This window comes from Schistocerca piceifrons, chromosome 5 (assembly GCF_021461385.2).
Source record: "Schistocerca piceifrons isolate TAMUIC-IGC-003096 chromosome 5, iqSchPice1.1, whole genome shotgun sequence".
Taxonomy (NCBI): Eukaryota; Metazoa; Arthropoda; class Insecta; order Orthoptera; family Acrididae; genus Schistocerca; species Schistocerca piceifrons.
This window is the reverse complement of record NC_060142.1, coordinates 237,690,736-237,708,004: the sequence shown is the minus strand read 5'-3', so window position 1 is coordinate 237,708,004 and position 17,269 is coordinate 237,690,736. Positions and strand designations below refer to the sequence as shown.

The following is a 17,269-nucleotide window of genomic DNA, read 5'->3' as shown; positions in this document are numbered from 1 at the left end:
AATCTGTTTCATACTTCCAGAATGAAATCTCTTTCTTTCATCAGACCACAGTGTTACAGTCCGTCGTCTTATTTCCCTCTGACGAACAAATCAAATATTGTTTTTCTGAATGTTTTTTATCTGTAATGTCTACCTGAGTTATACCGGCTACTTTAAGATTCTCCTTAATCGCAGCGATCCATTTAATTGGCTAAGTTTTAGCCTTACTTCTGTTTTCATAGAATTCTATTTGTTTTGTCAATCTCGTGGCTGAAACTCTTTTTTAATGTGCCCATCAAATTTAAGTCTTCTTTTTCTCATGTCATCATGTATATCTGTGTTTTCTTCTATTTCCTTACTATTTCTCAGCCTATAATTTTCTCCATGAGTAATTTTGGCAGCCTAATACTTCCCAAATAATCTTCCTTTCTTTCTTTCAAGGTTCTTCAACTTCACTCTTTCTATTTAAAATTAAAGTTCCTGCTCCATAAAGACATTCAGGTTTTATTAAAGTGTTGTAATGCCTAAGTTTACTGAATTTAGAAAGTGATATTTTATTATAATTATTTTGTGTTAAATCTGAATGCAGTTGCCAGTTTTTTATAGTGAACTTTGTTTGCAGCTTTTTCCAGACCATTTTCTTGTATGATATCCCCATGTATTTAAACTGAGAAACCCTTTTTATTTTTCCATATTTCGTGTTCAAAAATTTTGGTGCTGGTTTGTTGCACGTCATATATTTCATTTTTTCGGATGATATTTGTAGTCCTACTTTTTCCGCAACTTCAGGTGAGGCAATCTACTCTAATATTACTTCTACCCAACTTGATTTACTGATCTATATTTTGACTTGACTTTTGCTCTCACCATTCTGCAATTACCTTTCCCTAAACACAGTTAAACAGTAATGGGGAGAATCCATCTCCTTGCCTAACACCAGTCTTTATATCAAATGGTTCAGAAGTTCCTCCCATGAATTTAACTTTAGAGCTAGTGTCAGTTAACGTTTCCTTAATCAGCGTTAAGAGTTTTATTATCTAGCCCTTGTGCTTCTTTAAAATTCGGAAAAGACATTCATGATCAACTGATTCATAGACCTTTCTAAAATTCACAAATGTACATACAATTTTGATACTAAAATCCTTTGTTGCCTATGGATGAATTTTAAACTAAGAATTTGTTCCGGATAGCACCTGTCTGGTCTAAAGCCTGTTGGTATTCACCAATTTTAGGTTCTAACTGTTCTTGGCTTCGATCAAGTAAACAATGCGAGAGAATTTTCAGCAGAGTGATCTCAAAAGTGTTAGGGCCAGGTGATTTAAGTAGTTCTGCAACTGTACCGTCTTCTCAGGATGCTTTGTTGTTTTTAAGTCTCTTAATTTGTTTGGTTATTTTGATTTTGTCAGATTCTTTAGAGTTAGGATTGTGTTATTAGTTTCTGTGGTTGGAATTAATCTGCTGGTTCTGGACAGTTCAATAGTTTTTCAAAGTAATTAGAAAGTGCCTTACAATTTTCCTGGTTGTTAAGAGCCAAACTGCCATTTTCATTTTTGAAGCAAAGACTTTTAAGGTTGGTAGCCATTAAGTTTTGTTTTGAATGTTTTATAAAAGTTTCTTGTACTGTTCTTCTAGAAATCTCTTTAGATTTCTGTAACTTGGGCATTTTCGTAGTTTATTTTGTCTATTGGATTAATTTAGATATTTATTTTCTTACAGTTAACTTTTATTTGCACTAAACAATGGTCAGAACCAATATTAGCCCCTTTCCTAACTTGGACATTTAAAGTTTTTTTGTAGTTAGGGCATGAAATTGCTACACATGATCAACTTGAAATTCCCCAATAAATGTATTGGGAGCCTGCCATGATTTTTGTTTAGATGGGTTCCTTTTAAAAGGTGTTGATATGATTTTAAGGTTAAAATTTTTGCACATTTCAACAAATCTTTGCCACTTATGTGCAGGAAATCTACCCACAGTTTCCTTATATTTTTTCTCTCTACCTAACTGGCATTAAAAAATTCATTTTAACATGGTTTGGGGGAATTTTCGAGATGATGCTTTCTAATGTTTCATAAGCTTTCCTAAATTCTCCAGTTTTTTTACATTTATCATCACTGACTAGCATAAGGGCTAAGTGTATGCTTTATTTGCGCATTTACGAGAAATTCTCATAAACCTATTATTTATGGGTTTTACCTTCATTACTGAATTTAAAACATTTTTGGAGACTGTAAAAGCAACCCCCAGATATGGTGTATTATTAAGTATTCTTTTATCGGCTTTACTTTTAAAAATACGATAATTGCCAAAATCCATGGAGTTATTGTCCATCACTTCTGTTTCTTGAAGTGCCAAAATTTGAATCTTCTGTTTTTTTAATGTATCTCCCAATTTTTGAAGTTTACTTGGTTGCAAATGAAATATTGATAAAAACACAAAAAAAAAAAAAAAAAAAATTGATCCACATGGTAGGGAGGAGCCGGGCATTCAGTTTACCAAAAAAGTGCACTTCTTTTTTTATGTCAGCACAGATATATTTAAAAATGGGCATCTGGAATGTGACGCGTGAGAGAGAGAGAGAGAGAGAGAGAGAGAGAGAGAGAGAGACTCTGCCAAATTTGTTTAGTTTGCATACTGAATGTGAAAGAACACTGATAAACAACAGTCGTGGACAGCTCTCTACATTGTGCAGTGATCTTCCAAATTCACAAACATCTCACAAAATCAGCACAGAGCTTCAAACTAACACTTTCTTCCTCCTCCCACAACTATGAGTGCTGCTTAATTCTCAGATAACAAATATAATTAAAATACAACTAGCTACATAATAAATGATTGTGTAGTGAATGAATTATGATCTGCTCACTATATGTACAAAGGTAAAGGCTTACAATTTCCCCATAATTGTTTTGCTGGGCTATCTTCTTTGTGTTAATGATACACCTTACAAAAAGTACATTCACACACAAATTCCAGTTAATTTCCCAATACTTTTTAATAAAAATGAAAGATTTTCAAACATCAGAGTTTGCAGGAATAAGAATAATAGTAGCATCAGCAACAGCAGTAATAACAGTCGTACTGGTGAGTAGCAGTAGCAGCAGCAAAATATAAAACACAAATACAATGACAAAGATGTTCATACATACCCTGGGCTGTTAGGTCCTCCAGTGGGACTAAAACTGCCAGAGCTAATTAGGCTAGCTGTATCTGGTTTCATATCCAATGGTGACTGTGGACCCATTGAGCTTATCGAAAGATTGTTCTCTAAGCTTATTCCTGGAACAAACATTGAACCTAATTACTTCAACAGAACTCATTCCATCATGAATGTTTGAAAAACAAGAAGTTATGACAAAATTATTTTTCTTTCATGGTGATCAGTAGAGAAAGAGATTAACAGAAGCCAAGGAGACATCAAGTAATCTGTCTTTTCTTGCCTTCATTCCAAATACACGAGGAATACAAGTCAATTACATACACGAATTTATTGTTTTTGTCTTTATAGAACAGTTCTTGACATGTAGCACCTATCTTTTATCTACCACCATCACAACACATTACTGAAAGAAACTGCTCAATAAATATGTGAAAGTGCCTCATTGCTAGTTTTAATTGAAGACTCTTAACGTTCCTTCCATTGCTTTTCTGAACAATCTTCTTTATAAATCTATTTTTTATGCATCACAAAAAAAACACATTTACACAAAATGTCACAGTAATCCCTGAAGGCATTAATAAAAAATGGAAAGCCTGAGTCTTGGTTGAAACATCTTCTGAAGACCATTTTCTAAATTTTGTAGTAAGGTTTGGCACACACACACAGGCCCATTTCATATCAAATAATAAGTTCTTTGCTTTTCAGTGACTAGCTGCTTGGGGTAGACTTAAAGCCACTATACAGAAACAGCTTTTCTGATTACACAGTATGCAAGATTTACCGTGCAGACTGATGCACGACTCTACCAAAAAGTTTTAAGCAGAAAATATCCCTGAATAACTCATCGGCAATATGCGTAAGAATAAAAAGAGATAAATATATCATAGACGAAAGTCTGTCAGCTTCAACAAAATGGATAAAGGAAAATGTGCATGTAGTGAAACTTTGATTAATGTTCAAACAAATTAAAAAAGTCAAACTGCATTCAGGCATGTGACTCAAACACCAAATCATTACTTTTTAAGGAAGATCTCTTCTAACTGGGTACTCACTGAAGTACAATTCACCCATGACTCTCAGACTCCATCCAAAAGTGCTTCTGTTATTACAGTACTAAGCACCCATAGTTACTTACTATATAAGGACCAAACTACCTGACTAAAACTTATGGTGGCCTTGCAGAGCACCACTACAAGCAATAAGACGTGGTTGAGTCCTGGTGTGACAATTTTTTATCCTGTGCTGACATACTCATTAGTGTCACATTCTCCAAATGATAAAAATTGTTTACTCATTAAATATGAAGACACAAAAACTGTATTCCCAGTGTGAGTGTTTACAGGAAAATAAAATAAAACTGATATTGAAGACTTCTTTGTTATAATAATAATGATGATAATAATAATGATGATAATAATAATAATAATAATAATAATAATAATAATAATTATTATTATTATTACTTTTCACATTAGATTCTAGGGGGTGACCAAAGTGAAATTTAACTACTTTTTTAGTAAATGTTGTTAGTTAAAAATGACAACTAGTTGGTCATGATAACATCAATCATAAAGGTGCAAAAAAATCAGGAGCACAGGTCGTTTCCATGAAGTTTATATTTATAGCTCACATTTTTTTTTCCAATACCAAACTCATCTTCAAGATAAAGAAGATAATAATTTGAATGTACCACATTCATACACAACAGAGCGGACAAGCAAAGAATGACAATATCTGTAAATATCCAACTCTCATTACAGCAGCACAATAGGAACCAACAAGCATAATATACATATATGCATTCCATTTTAAAATACTGACTTCAGCCATGACACATCAAAATAGGCAGCAGCACTTTTAGCACAGTTATTGACATGAAAATATATTTAATAATTGAGTTAATATACGAACTTCAAAAACCAGTCAGTATAAATCACAAGATAAATCAAACACAAAAATCTACTGTGAACAATAGCCAGTTACATTGCATACAAAATCTAATTCAACAAAATACTTGAAGAGGTACACTGTGAAACAATAGGCACTATGTATAGCTCAGTAATAGGCTTCACAGTATTATGAAAAGGACAGATTGCTACTCACTATATATTTTGACATGTGCCACATCATGAGGATCTCCTCAGCACGGATCTAAGGAACGAAAAACTAATCTAATCTAATCCAAAGGAGATGCTGAGTCGTCATTTCTGTACAGGGAGCAGCATTGTCATTATTCCACCTAGCATTTTTCAGTAATAAGCTTCATATTGTGTGTGTGTGTGTGTGTGTGTGTGTGTGTGTGTGTGTGTGTGTGTGTGTGCGCGCGCGCGCGCTCGCACGCGCATGCATGAATAATGGGCAGCGAGAGTGGGGAGGAGGACTTTGATACTCCATTTTGTCTGTGGAAAACTAACAACTCCAGGATACAATTTATACATAAAAGAAAGTAAACAAACCTCTGTATTTTACTGGAAATGAAAGAAATGATTTCATTCTTTTTTCCATCAATAGATAACATTGTAAAAAAGGTTTTTACATTGGGTCTGACACTCAATTTTAACCTGTAACACACTATACACCAAGATTATTTGCTTGACGCTGAGGCATGTTAGCTGTTAGAACAGACTGAGGCTCGCTACTAAAATTATATGATATATGGTGATTATTTTGTGTTCCTTTATACGGCTGTTGCGGAATGGATCTGTTTTATCTTATATAAAATGAGCTTCTTCCTCACAGTCTAGTCAACACTTATCCATCCAAAGCGGTGGAGGGACTACTATTTGCCATTTAGCTACATATTTCTCGACAGCTGATTTTCCGTATGTAAAGAAGTAGATGTGTAAGCCATCAGCCGAATATTAGGAGAAAGGAATGAGGGAACGAACAATCGGGCCTCGTTACCGCGTACTATACTTGCCGCGTAAACTGCCCGTTTCAGTAGCGGACTGTTCTGTGCTGCAGTATGAGACAACTGACTTTGACGCTAGTTTCGTTGGTATACTTCTTCACAACAAAAATAAACTAAAATCCACGTCATAAACTAGTCATCGATCTCTATTCAGTCTGTAGCGGGCAGCAACACAAACAACATAGCTTGACTGCGTCTAACTGACTTCTATTTCCTATATTAATTTTGTACACGGATGTCTCCTGTAGCCTTCTAAAACATTTCACGCTTTGACCAGCGAATACAATGCCAGGATATTTTGGACATTCGCTTTAATTGCATGTTACGTCTCAGTGTACTACCCCGAAAAATTACTGCTCGGAGATCAGGTGCCGCCTACACACTGTGCGAGACTACTTCAGGAGACTCCATTCCTCAACAGTTGGCAAAACTGGCGGGTGACGAGTGTAGCCGGCAGCCAAGTGCGGGGTCAAGCAAAGCTTCCCGAGTCACGGTACGTCCCTGGCTCTTGGCTGCACCTTCCGGCACCCAGGCACAGTGGCCTTGGCTCAAGAATACGGACCAAGCGCGCTCACGCTACAGACAGCTGCCAAGGTCACGCTGTGCAGGCAAACCTTCCACAATGGAGCACTGCGTAAGTGCCCCTCGTCAACCGCCTGTAAAAAGCGGGCGTAACAGTCATGAAACCGCAACGACGTTATTATTATTATACAAACACTATATTCAACGGCATTGGAGCTCGCTGGAGAGATATGCGCAGGGAATTCATAACTAGAAATAACGACAGATGATGTATGTACTGATAAACTTGCTGCAATTCGTAGTATTTGGTAGGATACGACAGGAGTACTTCCTAAACTCTGGAGGCTTTGAGGAAATGTCGACGAACAGTGAGTGGCATTTAGTGGTGGTTGTTGCTGTCCAGTAAAACAGTATATCCCAAGTAAACCACCAAAATAGGGAGTGTGACAGCAAATAGTCATCCGTACTGAAACCTCAAACTTACACACGAAAGGAGAGCAGAGTGGCACCAGAAAAAAAAAATCAGAGAATGAGTGTAGTTGCTGCTCTCAGTTGAGAGGTTAGATGGTTCAAATGGCTCTGAGCACTATGGGACTTAACATCTATGATCATCAGTCCCCTAGAACTTAGAACTACTTAAACCTAACTAACCTAAGGACATCACACAACACCCAGTCATCACGAGGCAGAGAAAATCTCTGACCCCGCCGGGAATCGAACCCGGGCGCGGGAAGCGAGAACGCTACCGCACGACCACGAGCTGCGGACTGAGAGGTTAGATTATCAAACGTGAGCACTCATTTACGTCATACAATATGGGACAGCTGCTCCTTAAAATGAAATGAACAATGTGGGGAACTATACGAAAAAATAATCCACAGCTTCCAGAAAATAGGACTAACAACGAGGTTCACAGCTCTTCATTTTACTTCACAAATGATACTACTGTAGTCAATTATCTTCCTTAGAGAATGAAGATGTCGTACTGAGCACTCTCCACCATGATGAAACCAGTAATAGGGCTGATAAGAAGCCAAAAATGATTTCCGATTACAATTCAACGAAAAGAGCAGTAGGCACACTTGACTAGCTAACCGGTACAGTCGACCAAACAAAACTGTCGGCGTGGAAAATGGGTGAGACCCACATCGGGAATTCTCGGTGCATACAGCCACGCCACAAATTGTGGCAACACTCTCGCCCCATTAATGTCCAAGTTACGTTACACCAGTAACGTATACCAGACAGATGCGCTTATACGCGACATTGGAAAATAAAAATTATACACGGAAGTACAGGATGATGTCAGCGATCGCGAAATACGTAGTGATTTGGCCGGCAGTACTAGATGCGGTTCGAAGGAGGTGTTAGCGTCGCAGTGCAAGTGATTCCCGATCAAAGTACCTAGTTGTCATTTGGTAAATCAGATTTCGGTTCCGCCATCTGGTCAATATTTTTTTTGGCATATGGCCAATATTTTTCAAGTCCCCGTCGTGGTAGGTGCCAAAGGCCTTTCTGTGGTAGCATCTCTTGTCTTGAGTGCATAACTCGTGCATATTATTTGTAGCCTTTGTGAGAACTGATATAGAACGAGCTAACAAAAACTATCACATAACTCTCAAAATTTTACACAAAATTCAAGCAAGTTATATTAAGGGCATTCGTTTTTTACGAGTGAGAAAAATATTATTTGAGGAATATGTGATTTTTAGATCAGTCAAAATTCTATTAAAATTGTATCTTTTAAGAAGCTCGTATTTCAAATTGTGGAGAGATTAATCGAATAACTGTGCAGTTCTTTGGTACTATTGAAATTGGTAATGCTGTTCATATGTAAACGCCAAATTCAATAGCAATCCTTTTGTTCTTTTATTCGGGGACAGTAAAAATCGGGATAGCTCTTAATTTCGAAAACGATAGGTCCAAATTAAATTGTCAAAGAGAAAGTTTTGTCTGTAGGCATAAAACTGTTCACAGAGCTAGCAGATAGACTGGGAAAGTAGATTCGTAGAAAAAACCCATTAAGATGAAATTGAGTAAGAGAATAAATGTTTAATGACTAGCTCATAAATTTTGGTCCCTATATAAAATTAATAATACGTTGAAAAAAAAAAAACACAAATTCAACTATTCGGCGTAATGGGTCTGAATAACACAGTAAATTCTGTCATACTATTTATTAAAATCCGAAAAACGGCAGGTACGAATGATGATGAAGACACAACAACCTGCCCCATCATCTCGGGGCAGGTGAAAATCACAGATGCCGCTGGGATTCGAAACCCGGGACCCCGTGCGCGGGAAGCGAGAACGCTACCGTGAGACCACAAGCTGCGGACAATTATAATTTACTCTGCGAAAATAGTCAAGTTCTGATTTGATTTTTTTTTAATTTACGCAACTGATACTATCATTACTGAAAATGATTTTGAATACAGAAAGAAGTTGCCCCTTGTGTGTGTGTGTGTGTGTGTGGGGGGGGGGGGGGGGGGGGGGAGTTTGGTAATGTGAGGCAAATTCTGTCTACAGTAAGTGCTCAGCTCTGTTGGGAAACATCTGAACATAAAACTTCCTGGCAGATTAAAACTGTGTGCTGGACAGAGATTCGAACTCGGGATCTCTGCTTCTCGTGGGAAAGTGATCTTGGGTAGATCAGTCGGTGGAGCACTTGCCCGCGACTGGCAATGGTTCCGAGTTCTAGTCTGTCCGGCACACAGTTTTAATCTGCCAGGAAGTTTCATTATTAGCGAACACTCCGCTGCAGAGTGAAAATTTGATTCTCTTATTAGAACAGTTCTCACAACACCTGGGGCGTAAAGCTGCGACCATTTCGGAGCTGGGCGTTGTCAAGAATCCTTGATTTTAAAAGAAGTGAATCTCAAGTTTTTTTTCTGAGTGTATGTGCTGCTGCAACAATAATCATACCATTATATTCTTCACAAAGTACTCTTTCATTCGATGTAATGAATTGTTCTTCAAAACGAGCAGCGTAACTATGAAGTTATATTTCTAGCGCAAGATGCTTATTCCTAATATGCATTACCAAGGGTATTCTAATACGCGACGGTATCAACTGTTAGGACACGCTGTCACGTATTAGGACAACTTCAGGTGGTTACCTTAGTAGTTACATTCACACTATATTTTTACCAAGCTGTTTCACAAATTTGTGAACTTTGTGAAGCCATCTTGTGGTGATCTTGATGGTCATAAGCGAAAATCATGTACAAATTATCCGGTCATCACCCAATTCCTCGCATAAAATGCAGCCTTTTCTTGTGGAATCCCGAAGAAATAGAAATCTGGCGGGCAAACAACCCAGGCTGAACAGTAACCTCAGTTTTGATTACGAGATTATTTGGAACGGCCTATTTGGAAGCAGTAACAACGGAAAATGCTATAAACGACGTCTGGAAAACGGGACACTTCCCATGCAGCAAGCATACACTTAAACGAGATGGTGATTTTGCTCAAAATGGCTCAAACGGCTATAAGCATGATGGGACTTAACATCTGAGGTCATCAGTCCCCTAGAACTTAGAACAACTTAAACCTGACTAACTAACCTAAGGACATGACACACATCCATGCCCGAGGCAGGATTCGAACCTGCGACCGTAGTGGTCGCGCGGTTCCAGACTGAAGTGCCTAGAACCGCTCGGCCACAATGGCCGGCGGTGATTTTGCAAGACACCAGAATTTTTAAATACAGTATCCAAACAAAGAAGTAAATGCGAGTCCAACTGGTTTCCGACCAGCTCTAAAAAGCAGCTAGTCATATCAAGAGCCACCAGCTCATGTAAAATCAGCACGCTGAGTATATAATGCCATACAGGAAACGTTTAAAACAATTCAAAGGGAAGAAAGCTTCAGCGGAATCAAAGGAGGGTGAAGTGAAAGTTTTATTCTTGAAAAAGAAAAAAAGAGAGAAAAACATAAGACGCACACTCTTCCAGTCATTCGGGGCCTGATACAAATTTAATTGAGGAAAATGTTTCAGACGTGCAATCTGAAGAAGAAGAAACTGAACGCATATTCTGCTGCGGACATTTCTCTGAAGACTAATACAGAGAAAAGGGCGCAGTTCATCGGATGTCATCTTTGGGCTCCCAAAGAATGCTAACTCGAAGAGGAAATTTTGTATGCCCTGGCTGGACTTCTTTTGCGCAATAAACGCAGGAAATGTTTGAGAGGGAGTAAGAAAGAGAATATTATTATTATTCCAGTGCTTACCTGTTCTTATATTGATCGATACTACATGTTATTACAATTCCATTGTTTACCTGTTCTTATATTGATCGATATTGTTTTCTTTCACTGTTCCATATTAGGACATTTTTATTTCGATTCAAATTACGTGCTAAGAATTAAGTAGAACAAATCCAATAAATACAACTTAAAGTACAATGATTTCAAGCTGATGTCAATTTAACAATCATACAGTTATTAAATGTCGCGATAAAAACTTGAGTAACGAGAAACCAAGAAAGTTTCACAATATATACCGGGCAGCATGGGGTTCATCTTGCCACTGGCATCAATTACTTGTCTCCGCCAATAAGGCCTGCAGGCTGTCAGTCTCTGGTGATGGCCGGTATCGGCCAGTCTTAAGTTCACGTGACGCTTCATTTTGGCCCACAAAATTTTCAGTAGGATTATATATCGGCACTCGAACAGTCTAGTCGACCAGGCTGACGCCAGCGTGTTGCGAAAACAATTGCTGAACGATTCGACTCGTGTGAACCGATTAGTGGTCCTGCTGGGTCTGGATCACTTCCAAGGGAAGGCGCATTCTCACACTCTGCACCAATAGTATGTTTCGTGAAGTACACATACGATCATAAATTCGAAGAAGTATCCCTGCCCCACGTAATGACATTCGCCCCAGCACGAGACTGTTTGCAGCCTACCTGCGAATATTGCTTCACATACTGTGGGTCGTGCCGCGACCTGTAGACCATCAAAGACCTTCATTTACTGAGCATTCATCAGAAAATATGACGCTGTGCCAATCACAGCCTACATTTAATTCTGCGAAGGCAAGCCTATAAAGTTTGTGATCGGAGAGGGCCTCTTTACCAGCAGCCCTATGAGACGTTTGTGAACGGTTTTGTTCATCAGCGGAAATCTGTCTCATTCTTGAGACAAAAGTGGTAGTTCCGTATAGGGTATCTTGCTGAGATGTCAACACCTCTCCTAAACTCGACGCTCTGAAGCCACCGCTTTATCCACTTCTGGGCACAGCGAGGTCGAACGCCGCACTGGCTGCCGCTTCACGCCATACTGGACGAATGCCAGGGTGCTATCTCTCGTGGCCAGCGTATGCTGAGGCGCCCTGGCAATAAATGGCTGTTTGAGTCCCATGCCCGTCAGTGGCGCAGTGTGTTATCACGCTCGACACACCTCGGTTATATTCGTATTACGCTTGCTATATATCAACAAACAATACAATGTAAAGAAGACGACGAGAGGACGCGAATCCTAATTACTTCAGTGCAATTCCAGAACGTCAAACCCTTCCATGCGTCTACCACGTAACTACTGAGATTTGCTCCAATTTGTTCATTTAAGGCAGAAGCATTTCGGCGTTTCAGATAAAAGTGCTAATATGTATTATATATAAAACAATGTGCGTATACGCAGTGACAGAAAATCAAAATGGTTTATATGTAAAATCGTTGGAATAACAAGGGAACAAATACACTCCTAAAGGAGACTCATAGTTTACTGCCACTGATGAATGGTTGGATAGGTGAAAAAAACCCGATTCGGTGTGCGCCAGGTTACCACTAGTGGAGGGGATTTATCTGCTGAGAAAGAAGCTGTGCCTTTGAAGTTACCTGACGAGGAGCGAATTTCTGGAGAACATCTGTACAACTACGATAGAACGATTTTACAAGCTGCTCCTTACGAAAACACTTGCTTCAAAAAATGGAAGCTGCGCACCCGAATACAAGGAAAGTATGGAACCTGTTACTATAATGGCTTGCAGAAATGCAAGTGGCAACCACAAGGTCCGGCTTACATTAACAGGGAAATCACGGAAATTTAGATCTTTCAAAAACCTGAAAAATGAGGATCAGTGATCCTGCCAGAGACAAACTCACTGATGAGGATATCGAAGCGTTAGTTTTACCAACAAATGAGACTGCTCTTTGTCACCTGAAGGACCAAGGCATCCTTGAAATGCTAAAGTAGTAGTATTGCTGTCGTCTTCTCAGTTCGTTGATATCAGTGATTTAGAATAATGAAGATTGTGTAACAATTTCGAAGAGAATTAACTTGCTAAATGTCCACGTGGTTGGCTGCACCGAGGGAAGAGATTCCTAACGTTATCACTTGTAAGGTGTTGGAAAATTCTTTTAGACCATAAAGGCGGACATTTTAACTTTGAATCCATGTGGGAAGCCGAAGTCAAAGATTGTTTTACTGCTCAAAGATGTACCGGGCTGTGAGGATTTCGATGCAGAGAACATGGATGGCAAATGATGAAGTTTATGAATCGACTGATAACGATATTGTGGAAATGGTGATGCACGAGAAAGTAACAGATGAGAAGCTCTTCACTGAGATGACAAGAGAAACCTCAACCCTCATTCGGAAGGGTTCAAGTCAACTAAGGCAGCGTTGCAGTACATTAGTGAGCAAGATGAAGGAATGCCAGCTGATTTGCGTGTGGAGATCCACTGCAGCATGGTAGAGGAAGGGAAAAGTCATCTATTAAAAACTTTTTAAAACCTCAAACCAAAGTTCCATCGTTTTCGTTAGGCCTGGATTTTCACATGTGTGTCATCTACTCATATTTTACAATGCAGATCGGTTTATGTTTATTGTAATCATTTTTGAAGGGTGCAGTGTATACATAACAAACACTTATAATTGGCATATATCAGGTAAGAAGTCAGTAACTTAACAAAATTCGGTTTTTTTGTTAAAAAGAAAGAAAGAAAAGGAAGAATTTATGAACTCCAGCCTATGAGGCTTGACCTTCCGCCACATTAGGTTGGAGAGTCGGTGTGTGTACTTTCACACCTCTCGCTTCATGGTACACACAAGCGGAGACTACGACTCTGATCTACCTGTTGACCAGAGGTATCTATTTCATTCGAACAGTAAGAGCAAATAGGCTGAAAGATTGTGACATCCCTAGCGAAAAAGACATGAAGGCCGAAGGCGAGGAGTCATAGCTAGCCTAGTAGACCATACAGGGCGATTCATTGTAGTGAGATGGTACGACAACAAACCTGTTTCTCTGGTATCATCAGACCAGCTGTTATCCCAGCTTACAACACTTGTATGAGTGATATAGATCTGTGGGACATGCTATCATCACTATACAGATACCAAATAAAATCAAGGAGGTGGTGGTTGGACATCTTCTGGCACCAATTACAGTTGCGGTAGACAACAGTTGGCTAAAATAGCGTAAGGACTGCAAATTTCTGCAGGAGTGACACATTTCATTGCGCAAATTCCAAACAGAAATTGCGGGTGGACTGATATAGGCAGGGAAAGAGAAATCAAGTATAGATGACATGTCGAAGGAGGAGGAGGCTGCGGCAACAGTTCTATTAGTTGTAGAATGCCAAAAGGACACGTACGGTCGTTGGCCTATATGGAAGGAAACAAGAGGACGATGCAAGACACTTATCAAGATGGTATCATATGGGAGGTGTGAAAAAATGTGAAGTATTTTTGTGCTTAAATAAAGACAGAAATTGTTTCAGAAGAATTCCCACATAAAAACTGACAGATTGAATTGGCTAATAATTTCTGTTGCTTTTTTCTATTTTATTGTAAAAGGAATGAACAGTTTAGTGGATCATCTGCTGTTTTATAATATATAACAACCAGGCTGTGCGGAAGTGAGATATATGCGGCTACTTGCTGTTTGATAATAATCATTTACTTCATACTATATGTGGTAATTACTAAAAAGTGCATGTAAAAGCAAGCTGGTTTTGATATATTCATTCATCAAAAGAGAATATTCCGTAAAAATGAGAATAAAAGATATATTGGAACCAGAACCTAAAATTAAATTAAATTTCAGTCTTAACAACCTGTCCTGCTATCCAATATTTTATGCCGCCTATTACCCTGTGTGACAAATACGTCACATTAAAATTTTAGGGTGGAAAATGTTAAAAGAGTTAGAATTGCACATGAAATAGTGGAAAGAGGCAATAAGAAGAGATTTTGGTGAAATAAATTTTTTGGCCAAGGGAATGGTTATTATAGGGTAGTGTAGAGTACATACAGGGTGTTTCAAAAATGACCGGTATATTTGAAACGGCAATAAAAACTAAACGAGCAGCGATAGAAATACACCGTTTGTTGCAATATGCTTGGGACAACAGTACATTTTCAGGCAGACAAACTTTCGAAATTACAGTAGTTACAATTTTCAACAACAGATGGCGCTGCGGTCTGGGAAACACTATAGTACGATATTTTCCACATATCCACCATGCGTAGCAATAATATGGCGTAGTCTCTGAATGAAATTACCCGAAACCTTTGACAACGTGTCTGGCGGAATGGCTTCACATGCAGATGAGATGTACTGCTTCAGCTGTTCAATTGTTTCTGGATTCTGGCGGTACACCTGGTCTTTCAAGTGTCCCCACAGAAAGAAGTCACAGGGGTTCATGTCTGGCGAATAGGGAGGCCAATCCACGCCGCCTCCTGTATGTTTCGGATAGCCCAAAGCAATCACACGATCATCGAAATATTCATTCAGGAAATTAAAGACGTCGGCCGTGCGATGTGGCCGGGCACCATCTTGCATAACCCACGAGGTGTTCGCAGTGTCGTCTAAGGCAGTTTGTACCGCCACAAATTCACGAAGAATGTCGAGATAGCGTGATGCAGTAATCGTTTCGGATCTGAATAATGGGCCAATGATTCCTTTGGAAGAAATGGCGGCCCAGACCAGTACTTTTTGAGGATGCAGGGACGGTGGGACTGCAACATGGGGCTTTTCGGTTCCCCATATGCGCCAGTTCTGTTTATTGACGAAGCCGTCCAGGTAAAAATAAGCTTCGTCAGTAAACCAAATGCTGTCCACATGCATATCGCCGTCATCAATCCTGTGCACTATATCGTTAGCGAATGTCTCTCGTGCAGCAATGGTAGCGGCGCTGAGGGGTTGCCGCGTTTGAATTTTGTATGGATAGAGGTGTAAACTCTGGCGCATGAGACGATACGTGGAGGTTGGCGTCATTTGGACCGCAGCTGCAACACGGCGAACGGAAACCCGAGGCCGCTGTTGGATCACCTGCTGCACTTGCTGCGCGTTGCCCTCTGTGTTTGCCGTACGCGGTCGCCCTACCTTTCCAGCACGTTCATCCGTCACGTTCCCAGTCCGTTGAAATTTTTCAAACAGATCCTTTATTGTATCGCTTTTCGGTCCTTTGGTTACATTAAACATCCGTTGAAAACTTCGTCTTGTTGCAACAACACTGTGTTATAGGTGGTGGAATTCCAACACCAGAAAAATCCTCTGTTCTAAGGAATAAACCATGTTGTCTACAGCGCACTTGCACGTTGTGAACAGCACACGCTTACAGCAGAAAGACGACGTACAGAATGGCGCACCCACAGACTGCGTTGTCTTCTATATCTTTCACATCACTTGCAGCGCCATCTGTTGTTGAAAATTGTAACTACTGTAATTTCGAAAGTTTGTCCGCCTGAAAATGTACTGTTGTCCCAAGCATATTGCAACAAACGGTGTATTTCTATCGCTGCTCGTTTAGTTTTTATTGCCGTTTCAAATATACCGGTCATTTTTGAAACACCCTGTATGTACTCTACACTACCCTATAATAACCATTCCCTTGGCCAAAAAATTTATTTCACCAAAATCTCTTCTTATTGCCTCTTTCCACTATTTCATGTGCAATTCTAACTCTTTTAACATTTTCCACCCTAAAATTTTAATGTGACGTATTTGTCACACAGGGTAATAGGCGGCATAAAATATTGGATAGCAGGACAGGTTGTTAAGACTGAAATTTAATTTAATTTTAGGTTCTGGTTCCAATATATCTTTTATTCTCATTTTTACGGAATATTCTCTTTTGATGAATGAATATATCAAAACCAGCTTGCTTTTACATGCACTTTTTAGTAATTACCACATATAGTATGAAGTAAATGATTATTATCAAACAGCAAGTAGCCGCATATATCTCACTTCCGCACAGCCTGGTTGTTATATATTATAAAACAGCAGATGATCCACTAAACTGTTCATTCCTTTTACAATAAAATAGAAAAAAGCAACAGAAATTATTAGCCAATTCAATCTGTCAGTTTTTATGTGGGAATTCTTCTGAAACAATTTCTGTCTTTATTTAAGCACAAAAATACTTCACATTTTTTCACACCTCCCATATGATACCATCTTGATAAGTGTCTTGCATCGTCCTCTTGTTTCCTTCCATATAGGCCAACGACCGTACGTGTCCTTTTGGCATTCTACAACTAATAGAACTGTTGCCGCAGCCTCCTCCTCCTTCGACATGTCATCTATACTTGATTTCTCTTTCCCTGCCTATATCAGTCCACCCGCAATTTCTGTTTGGAATTTGCGCAATGAAATGTGTCACTCCTGCAGAAATTTGCAGTCCTTACGCTATTTTAGCCAACTGTTGTCTACCGCAACTGTAATTGGTGCCAGAAGATGTCC

At 39.2% G+C, this 17,269-nt stretch overlaps 1 protein-coding gene across 5 annotated transcripts in view; it reads right to left on the bottom strand.

Annotated features, from left to right (window-relative positions):
* Positions 1 to 17,269, bottom strand: part of LOC124799225 (retinoic acid receptor RXR) — a 137,786-nt gene that overhangs the window by 26,976 nt on the left and 93,541 nt on the right. For all 5 annotated transcript variants that reach the window (XM_047262763.1, XM_047262761.1, XM_047262760.1 and 2 more), the window contains one exon: positions 3,130 to 3,259. In XM_047262763.1, coding sequence (XP_047118719.1) covers positions 3,130 to 3,259 — 130 coding nt within the window. The remainder of the gene's footprint in view (positions 1 to 3,129; positions 3,260 to 17,269) is intronic.